Source organism: Sapajus apella, unplaced genomic scaffold, assembly GCF_009761245.1.
Source record: "Sapajus apella isolate SASKATOON/1434 unplaced genomic scaffold, GSC_monkey_1.0 scaffold13, whole genome shotgun sequence".
NCBI lineage: Eukaryota > Metazoa > Chordata > Mammalia > Primates > Cebidae > Sapajus > Sapajus apella.
The window spans coordinates 28,733,440-28,744,260 of NW_022436953.1; the positions used below are offsets into that span (position 1 = coordinate 28,733,440).

The 10,821-nt window shown below is 44.7% G+C and overlaps 1 protein-coding gene across 2 annotated transcripts in view; it reads right to left on the bottom strand.

Moving 5' to 3' along the window:
• The window catches only part of TEX36 (testis expressed 36), an 88,420-nt gene extending 80,598 nt beyond the window's left edge, over window positions 1–7,822 (bottom strand). Inside the window, exon 1 of one of the 2 annotated variants that reach the window (XM_032281969.1) lies at window positions 7,629–7,822. In XM_032281969.1, the coding sequence (XP_032137860.1) occupies window positions 7,629–7,679 (51 nt within the window). In that variant the 5' untranslated portion in view covers window positions 7,680–7,822. The remainder of the gene's footprint in view (window positions 1–7,628) is intronic. The other variant, XM_032281970.1, reaches the window with a different exon arrangement.
• Window positions 7,823–10,821: the final 2,999 nt, after the last annotated feature.

Consider the following 10,821-nt stretch of genomic DNA (forward strand, 5'->3'; position numbering starts at 1 on the left):
AAAAGAAAGAAAGAAAGAAAGAAAGAAAGAAAGAAAGAAAGAAAGAAAGAAAGAAAGAAAAAAAGAAAGAAAGAAAGAAAGAAAGAGAAAGAAAGAAAGAGAAAGAAAGAGAGAGAGAAAGGCAAGGAAAGAAAAAATGTTGACCTCCCCCAGTTTCTTCTGGCTTATAGGGTTTCTGCTGAGAGGTCTGCTGTTAGTCTGATGGACTTCCAATTATAGGTGACCTGGCCTTTCTTTCTGGCTGCCCTTAATATTCTTTCCTTCCTTGGAGAATCTGATGATTATGTGTCTTGGGTTGATCTTCTCTTGGAGTATGTTACCGGGGTCCTCTGGGTTTCCTGAATTTAAATGTTGGCCTGTCTTTTTAGGTTGGGGAAGTTTTGGATGATATCCTGAAGTGTTTGTCAACTTGATTCTGTTCTCCCAGTCTCTGTCAGGTACCCCAATTAGTCATAGGCTTGACCTTTTTATATAATCCCATATTTCTCACAGGTTTTATTCATTCCTTTTTATTTTTTTTCTCTATTCTTGTCTCCCTGTCTTATTTTGGTTTCCACTTGCAGGGAATATCTTTTTATCATGACTTTATTTTCAGTCTGTCTATGTGTTTTTACTGGTAGGTGAGTTTCTTATAAGCAGCATATAGTTGGATTTTTTTTTAAATTCCATTCAGACAGTCATTCTATAACTTTTAAATGGATAATTTAATGATTAAGTTCAAAGTTATTATTGATATGTGAGGCTTTGTTCCTATCATATTACAAAATTATTTTCTTGTTGTTTATATATTCTTTGTTCCTTTCTTTTTATCTTACTGATTGTCATTGTGATTTGGTGGATTTCTGTAGTGGTACAATTTGAATCCTTTCTCTTCTTCCTTTGTGTGATTGCTTTACAAGTGAGTTTTATACTTTTGTATATTTTCATTGTGGTAAATATTGTCCTTTCACTTCTAGGGATCCCTTGAGCATTTCTCAAAAGGTCAGTCTAGTGGTAACAAAGTCTCTCCCTCAGCATTTGCTTGTCTGGGAAAGACTGTATTTCTCCTTCAGTTGTAAAGGATAATTTTGCTGGAAATAGTATTCTTGACTGGCAGTTTTTTCTTTCAGCATTGTGAATATACCATCCCATTGTCTTATGACCTGTAAGGTTTCTGCTGAGAAACCTACTCTTGGTCTGATGGAGTTTCCTTTATTGATGACTAATGCTTTTCCCTTGCTGCTTTTAGAATTTTTTCTTTATCTTCGACTTTAGATAGTCTGATTATAATGTGTCATGGAGAAGACTTTTGTATTGTATCTGTCTGGGGACTGTTAAACTTCTTGTACCAGAATGTCTAAATCTCTTTCTAGATGTAGGAATTTTTTTTCTATTATTATGTTAAATAGGTTTTCTAATAATTTCTTTGTCTCTTTCCTCTGGAGGATACTGATAGCTTAAATGTTTGATCAATTTATGTTGTCCAAAATGTAACAAAGACTTTGCTCATATTTTTCAATTCTTCTTTTTTTACTTTGTCTGACTGGATTATTTCAAAAGACCTGTCTTCAAGTTCTGAGAGTCTTCTGCCTGATCAATTCTATTGTTGAAGCTTTCAAATGCATTTTGTATTTCTTTCCATGAGCTCTTCAATTTCAGAATTTCTATTTGTTTTTTTGTTTTGTTTTGTTTTGTTTTTCCCTAAATATCTACTTCCTTGGCAAATTTCTCATTTATATCCTGAATTTTTTTTCTGATTTCTTTGTATTATTCTTCAAAATTATCTTGTATCTCACTGAGCTTTTTTAAAATGAATTTTTTTTTTTTTTGAGACAGAGTCTCACTCTGTTGCCCAGGCTGATGTGCAATGGTGCAATCTAAGCTCACTACAACCTCCACTACCCAGGCTCAACTGATCCTCCTGCCTCAGCCTCCCGAGTATCTGGGATTACAGGCATGCACCACCATGCCCAGCTAATTTTTATATTGTTAGTAGAGATGGGATTTTGCCATGTTGGCCGGGCTGGTCTTGCACTCTTGACCTCAAGTGATCTGCCCACCTCAGCCTCCCAAAGTGCTGGGATTACAGGCATAAGCCACTGTACCTAGCCCCTAAAATGGATATTTTCAATTCTTTATCTGGGATTTGGAAATTTTCTTTTTGATTAAGATCTATTGCTGGGAAGCTGGGTGCGGTGGCTCACGCCTATAATCCTAGCACTTTGGGAGGCCGAAGTGGGCAGATTGCCTGAGCTCAGGAGTTCCAGACCAGCCTGGGGAACATGGTGAAACCCCATCTCTACTAAAATACAAAAACTTAGCCTGGTATGGCAGCATGCACCTGTAGTCCTAGCTACTTAGGAGGCTGAGGCAGGAGAATTTCTTGAACTTGGCAGGTGGAGGTTGCAGTGAGATGAGATTACCCCACTGCACTCCAGACTGGTGACAGAGCAATACTCCATCTTAAAAAGAAAATCTATTGCTGGTGAATTATTTTGTCTCTTTGTAAGTGTATTTCCTTGCTTTTTCATGTTTCTTATGTTCTTATCTTACTATCTGCATATCTGGTGTAACAGCTTCTTCTTCCTGTTTTTAAACTTACTCTAATAAGGGAGGACATTTTCCTAAAGATGTTTCTATGGTGTCAGTTGGATAGGGTACTTTGGCTTTGATTCTGCATGCATGCAGGCTGTATATGATTTCTTTGTCTGTAACCACAATTAGTGATATATACGATTTTCTCAGTGGGTTCGGGTGTGGTTAACAGCAGAGGCTGTGAAGAAGCAGTCCTGGGGACTAGGATGCCAGGTAGGTCTGTCTTCAGGCCCCAGTGGTGGCAACAGTTGGCTGAGACTGTCTATATTTGTGCCTCAGAGTGACGTAGGCTGGCACCTGTTTTGACAATTCCTAGTGGGCCAATTCTTGGGCCTCCAGGTGGCTTGCTTGGATACCAGTAGTGGCAGCAGTGAATCAGGCAGGTGGGTGGGTTCTCAGGCCCCTAGGCAGCTGGTGTGGCATGGGTGACGGCAGTAGCAGTGGCAGGATGATTTTTGGGGTCCTGAGTGGTGTACATTGATGTTGGCAGTGCTTGCAATGGGCTGGGCAGGCCAGTCTCTAGGACTGCAGGTGGTGCTTGCACAGAGGGGCCAGCTGAGATGGTAGTGGCCAGGAGTTTGGGCCCAATCTGAGTTCCCTGAGAGGAGCATACTCAAGGTGGTGGATGGGTTGGGCAAGCCCAAGGACCCTAGGCTATGTGCTCTGCCATGAAAGAGGAGCCAAAGCCAGGGCTTATGCTCAGGCCCCCAAATTATGACAGCAGGCACCAGCCATCATGAGCAGGAGCAGGCCCCAGGTGGAGTGCTCGGCTGAGAAGTCGTAGCAGCTGTGCTGAGGCCCTGTCACTGGAGAGAGGGTTTGTCTTTGGTGGCCACAGCCTGGGCAGGTGCATGGGGAACACACGTCCCTCTCATGCTCCAGTCTGGGCAGGTCTTGCTTCCCAACCTTGGCAGCAGTAGCCCACACCTAGCTCGCCCCCCTTGCCTCTCGCGGCAGGGGCACCCCCCGGATGACAACTAAGTTCCAGTGTCAATTTGTGCCCCGCTCACATCCCAGCCTCCTGCCAATGCTCACTTCTCAGCACCAGCAGCTGCAGCTGAAGCCTGTGCCTCACTTGCTTCTTAGCCTCAACTGTGGAAGTGCTCTCAGCTCACTCCTCAGTCCCGGTAGCAACAGCCCAAGTTTCCATAATGCTCCAGTCTAGATGCTGCTGGGCTCCAGGACAGCGTGCAGTCTGCCGAAAACTAGATTTGAAAATAGTTCCTTGCTATAGCAGCTTGGGTCTCAGAAAGGAACCCCGCACAACCTTCCTCACTGGAGCAGTTCCATCCCACAGTCTCCAGGAGTCTCTCTATGTTAGTTTCAGGGATGAAAGGGTTGAAAAGTTCTCTGTGACCAGAATTGCACATTTCTATTTTTCTTTTATTTATTTTTTTTGAGACAGAGTCTTGCTCTGTCGCCCAGGCTAGAGTGCAGTGGCACAATCTTGGCTCACTGCAACTTCCACCTCCTGGGTTCAAGCAATTCTCCTTCCTCAGCCTCCCAAGTAGCTGGGACTACAGGCATGCACCATGGAACCTGGCTAATTTTTGTATTTTTAGTAGAGCAGGGTTTCACCATCTTGGCCAGGCTGGTCTCGAACTCCTGACCTCAGGTGATCCACCCACCTCAGCCTCCCAAAGTGCTGAGATTACAGGCATGAGCCACCACATCCAGCCAGAATTGTACATTTCTACAATGGGCATGTGGGCTACCGGAAGTCTCTCACTTACCCTTTCCCCATGCTGGGAAGTCACTCCTGGCTCCCAGCCAATCCCAGCCAGGCAGGCTGCCTTTTTCCTTTCTCTTTCCCCACTTGTGGTGTTTCCTGTCACTTCTCTGTTGAATTCCAGCATTCTCTCTTGGATAACGTACTCAAAATGTGATTGCCTGTACACTATTTTGGTTCTTATAAGTGGGGGAGGCAGGCATGCAATGCTTCTACTCAGCCATCTTGACGCCCCTCCTCTGCCTTGTTATCTCACAGTAGCTTTTGGTTGCTTTCTTCTTTGCTTCCTGTCATACCTCCCAACCCCAGATAACAATATTAACATTCAGGAGCTCATAGGATCACATATAAACACCTGTACCTGTGAGAGGACTTACACTGCTTTACAAAAATCAGATTATATCATACATACTGCTTTGCACCTTGCTTTCCTCTCTTAACAGTATATTCTAGAAATGTGTTCAAAGTCAACCTGCAGATTTCTCATTCATTCTTCTATGTTTAAAACATCTTCCAAAGAAATATTTTGAGAGGTAAATATAAATAACACGAAGGACCTTTGGGCTCTGAACCTTTTCCTCTACCCTTCCTCCAGTCTGACTGAGTCAACACTTCTCTCTGGGAAACTGTGGAAAATCAGGCTGAGGGCTGGGGGGAGGCTGTTCTAACATCAAGAATGATGGCTCTTACCAGTCAAATGACAACTGACTTGGGTTCATTTGTATTCAGCAAGTCTGTAGACTAAATCACTGTAAAAAAAAAAAAGGCTCTAGCATTTTAATTTCACTCTTTTAAAATATATATTTAATGGCTATAACATGATAGCTGTGAAATAAACCCTTCTGTTAGATATTGTAACCGTGAAATATAGCTTTTTAACTAGTTGGCGGTGAAATTTTTGCTGCGTTCAATCACTCAATGACTGAAATATTAAACAGGAAGGGGAACGTGTGTGGAAAAAGTCTCTCCTACCTGGCAATAGCTAGATTGCAACCAGCAAGGTCAACTGCAAAATGACTGTCACCTCTAATGTGGAAATTACTGTCCTCCCAAATGGGCCACTGCTGACTCAAAGCCAACAATTTCTTTAATTTTTCCCTCCTCGTCTACAAGTTACTTTGGGAAACTTCATGATCAGCACTATTCTTTTTATACTCTTAGGTGCTGACAGCAGAAAGGATTTGTGCCAAAGGCTCAAGCCAAGCTTTGGGGAATGGTGCCTTTCTCCCTAAAACCCAGGGACTGGGCTACGTTTCCAGGCTCTTGATAGAAGAACAAAATAAAATTTCTACCTGTGAAATGTTGATTCTCACTTTCTCCCTTACTACAGAACTCCAGTTCTTTGTTCAGAGTGGCAATGCAGTTGGTTAGAAAAACACCTCTTCAGACTCCCTTGCAGCTAAATTGGCCATGTGGCTTGGTGAGATGGAAGCAGAGGTCTAGAGGGAAGGCTCCTGGGAAAGCAGGAAAATATTTTTTTCCTGATAAAAAGGGGCAGACTTAGGTGACAGGTGCCTTCCACCTTTTTGTCCCTTGACCTTCCCCTTATTTTCCTGCCTGAGTTGTGAACTCACTGCCTGGAGCTGGAATCACCCCACACTAAGGATGGCAAAACAGGACACTGAAGAGGGAGCTGCTGATGACTCCCTTGAGCAGCTGTACCAGCCTGGGATGGCTGACTTCCAGATTTCGTTGTTATTTTAGAAATATAAATCCCTATTTGGTTAAGACACTGTAGTCACTTTAGTCAGCCTTTCATAAAATTCAGTCTAACAAGCCTATCTGATATGTAGGTAATAGCTAGAGGGAAAGCTACTTAGTCTGAGCGACTTACACGTTTCTCTTCATGGGCACTTAGCTCTATGGAGTTGACATTAGTTCCCATTTTGCTTTGGCTGCCAGGATACTCAGAGTCAAATGTGGTGCCGAAATATCTCCCATATAATCCTAGATATATACCTAATATTATATCTATGATATATATGTTCTCAGACTCAGCCTCTTCTTCCAAAGTATTTATAAAACTGATTATAACTTTCTATTTGATTTATACTGTATTATTTTATTGTGTACATTTCCATGCTTTCAGTTTTTGTGGAATTAAACAAGGTATACATTTGTGTGTACACACATATGTACACACATATACAAAAGCGTATATATGTTAAGTGGTTTCCATGTGCTCACTCATTGAACGAAGCACTTGTGAATTAATCATGAATCTGCCACAATGGTCTTCTACCCTTGGTACATTATTCTCCCATTTTATAGATAAAGAAACTGAGACTTAGAAAGTCTAAGCTACTGAGCCAAGTTATATCCAAGTGAGTAAGTCAGTTTTTGAAAGCCTTCAAGACCCAAATTTGCTGAAGTCTTTTCTGTTTTTCTTTTAAACAAATAAAAATTTTAATAACTTTTTACCTATTGCTGCTCTAAAAGAAGTTAACACCAGGTTTTTCTCTGATTGTGTCAATTTCTCTCATTGTGAGTCTACTGTTGTGATTTCCCCTTCACATTCTTTTTGTGAATGAATTGTAGAAATTAGAAACGGGAAAGACTTGTCAGCCATGAAATATACATGTTCAAGAGCAAAGGAGAGAAGTGCTTGGCCGACAAGACTAAGACCTCGCACTTAGGAGTGACCCAAATGTTTCTTAAAGATGGTAGAAGAGCAATAAATCCCACGGGCTCCGTAAGTGACATCAGAAGAGCAAGGGCTGGGGCAGAGCATGTAGCTGGAAAGGGAAAGTTTTCAAGTGATGAAGATGAGTAAATGATGCGTTCCTGGACGCTTCTCATTTCGTAGGCTGGAGGGGCTAAGGAATCGGATTGGGAGCCAACAGGAATTTGTTTAGAGGTTTCTAGTACAATATAATTGCTTCAACAAATATTGATTGAGTGCCTCCTATGCTCCAGATCCTGTTCTAAGCACTGGGGATACATCAGTGAAAAAAACAGACAAAAATGCCAGCTCCGTGGAGTTTACATTCTAACAAGGGGAGACAATGCACATAAGAGAGTAGGTTCTGTGGCATGTTAGAAGATAGTTGCTACAGAAGAAAGAAAAAGTAGAACAGGAATTACTGCTTAGTAGACATTCACAAGTTTCCAGTGTGCTGAGCATTTTGCATGCATTGTTTCATTCAGTCCTCCCAAGAATGTTACGGGATTCCCTTTTCACAAACGAAGAAACTGAGGTTAAATAAAGTGAAGTGATTTGTCAAAAGTCATGCTGCAGTAATAGCAGAAGCAGGATCTGAACTCCTCAGAGTTGACCACACCCACGTGGCATGAGGAAGGTATCAGGGGCCACTGTCTTCCTTACCCATCTCCCATCCTTGTCTAAAGGTGGGTTGAAGCGCCGCCCTTTGGCCATTCTCTCCAGGAAGCTGAATGTGGCTGAGGTTGGCTCCCTCACCTCTCCATGGCTTCATAAGCTCCACACATCTGGGAAGCCACTCCTCTTCCTTGTTCCTGATTTTTACTTCTCAGCCTCTACCAGGAGGGGAAGGTGCAGGTGCCCATTGTTGTCATGGAATGGAGCTCACCCATCACAATGGGTAGAGGAGTCTTCTAAGCCCTCTGAGGATTCCTGCCACCAGTTCCTTGCAGCTGTGACTCCCCAGGGTAAGAGGCAAAGAGCCACCAGTTCCCAGCTGGGGAAGCCCCGTGATCAGCTCAGACAGGTGAGGACAAGATGATTCGGGGGTAATGGCAAACATTTTGTAACCTCTCAATTCTTGAACCAATAATGTTTGAGTTGAATGTCCACCATGGCAGTCATACGTTCCACCCTGTTAGTTTTCAGCGAAATAAGTTGTGTCCCAGGCTGGGTGTGACCTTGTCTGCATCAGTGGCACTGCTGTGCCCAGGACCCATGCTTCCTACCATCTCCTGTGGCAGCCTCTGTGTCTCAGCTCAGGCCCAACCTCAGGACTCACTCACAGCCACTCTTACCTGCCTGGCACAGCATTGAGGCCACAAGGAAGTAACATCCATGAGTAATTACCATATGCCAAGTGCTGTGCTAAACTAAACAGTCACCTGTTTTTATTTTTTCTCCGTGACAACCTTCAACATTTACAAATAGAAAACAAGGATCATACAGCAATGGATGGGACGCCAGACGTCCCAGCAAGGTCATGGGACAGCTCCAGAGCTCACGGGCCTTGCCAAGGACCACCTGGCCTCCCCAGGGCTGCAAAGGCTGCTCCTGAAATCTGGTATTTCTCTCAGGGCCTGGACACACATGTCCTGCCTCCCTTCTACTCAGTAAGGTATTTTCTGCTTTTCTTTCTTTCTCCTTTTTTTTTAAATGTTGTGTCTTGCCAATTCTCTCGGCTATTCCGTGTGAATACGAGAGTAAACATGTACAGGACGACCTGTCCAGCTGCCCTCTCGCTCAGAAATTGTGTCCTGCACCCTCTCCTCTCCTCTCATGAGCTGCCGTAGTAGTGATACGAGATCATATTCACTGCCATCACCGAAGAGCCAGAGGTGGGCTCCTAGATGTGACGCCAGAGATGCATAGGTCCTCTTGCACTGTGATGCCAAAAGCCACATGGTAGAGAGAGAGAGGAGGAAAAGATGGTGGGCTGCATCTGTTGCTGTTGCAGAGCTGCTGCACCAGGCAAGCCTGTTGTGTGTGTAGTAAACCCTTCCAGGATTTCTGCTACCTGCCGACAAGCCCAGTGCAATGGACACAGTGTATTTACCAGGCATTGCCCACTGCTCTCCAAAGCCCAGGTGTAAAGAAATACTCCCAGCAGCCGCAGTGCAAGGGAGCCTGCCATCTCCCAGCCTTGCCAAGATGCACTATATTGATTAGGATCAAATTTGACCGGGACAGGAAACCCAAACTAACAGGGGCTTCAACACGATAGACATTTATTCTCTCTGCATAAATGAAGTCCAGAGAGAGGTCGTCCAGGCTCAATATGGCAGCTCTGCTGTTTGGGATTCTCAGAGATGAGGCTCCCTCCCACCTACCGCCGCTCACCAGCCCCAGGGGGCAGCTGTCATCTTGTGGCACCAGATGGCATCTACGTTCCAGGCAGCAGAATGCAGGAAGGGAAGTAGATGGGAAAGGGCGTGACCCCATGGATCATATTGGGCCAACCCCAACTGGCTCAGCTGCTTCCTCCTAAGGAAGGCTCCTGGTGTCTCCCACACAACACTTCCTCTCGTGGGCCGGGACTTCAACCACCTTACTGTAAAGGGGGCTGCAAAGTAGGCTTTGTCCTGGTGGGTTGATTGCCCAACCAAAAGTTTAATCACCATGGAAGAGAGAGAGAAGCAAAATCAAAGGACAGCCTGAAGCCCCTGCCACCCCAGCGGGTGTTCTTTCATCTTTAATTTGATCATTTAATTCCCCAAATTCTTACAAGAATAAGCCTAACTTCATTCCAATTAGCCTGGGGAGCGGGAGGGCAGAAGAGGATGCATAGTGCTGTCTACTTCTCAGGAAGAACACATGAAAGGCACTTCAATGTTTACTAAGTACTTACATATTCATTGTTTTCGGCAACTTTCATGACAACCTTAAGACATGTGCTGGTTATTTTTCTTCTGTGTGTACCCCTCTCCCATTCTTTCGTTATCCAGTCCCTATTCTGCAGCCTGGAGTCTAACCTGTAAAGGCTGTATCCCCTCTTCCCCTATGTTTTGGCTCTTTTTTTTCTTTTTAATTAATTTTTTTTTTGAGATTGAGTTTTGCTCTTGTTGCCCAGGCTGGAGTGCAATGGCGTGGTCTTGGCTCACTGCCTCCTGGGTTCAAGCGATTCTCCTGCCACAGCCTCCCAAGGAGCTGGGATTACAGGCACCACCACCACACCTGGCTGGTTTTTGTGTTTTTAGTAGAGACAGGACTTTACCATGTTGGCCAGGCTGGTCTCGAACTCCTGACCTCTGGTGATCCGCCTGCCTCGGCCCCCCAAAGTGCTGGGGTTACAGGCATGAGCCACCATGCCCGGCCCATTCTTTGGCTCTGGCTGGATTCATCCCATAGGAAGTAGCGCTGGGAATCAGAAGGGCAGAAGGAGATAGGCAGTGGTGTACCCCTAAATAGTTCACAACCAGCCCTTCAGAGAAAAAGCAGCCTGATTTGTAGTGGCATCTGCCAATTTCCATGCATCAGTACTTCCACCGTGGTGGATTTTAAGCTACTGACATCCCTGAACAGGGTGTTGGGAACAGATGTACATAACACACTGGTACATCAGAGGTTCAAAGTATTGGCCCTGCAGGCTCTATTCCTACCAGGCCATAATTTGGAAGGGGCTGTGCTTGCCCACTTATGTCCATAGCTCCTGCTGGGCAGCCTGTTCCCCTCAGCCACAGTTCTTCCCCTTCACACTTCCCTGTCCCTACCCCTTCCGCCCAAGGCTTCCTGCTCTTGCTGATCCCAGGAAGCTGCGCTATTCTTGTCAGTTCCTGTAACCCCGCCCTCATCTCTGAGAGGAGACCCTTCATTACAGTCTCTTCTGTCATGGAATGTGTCACTGGTTTCACTGCAGGGA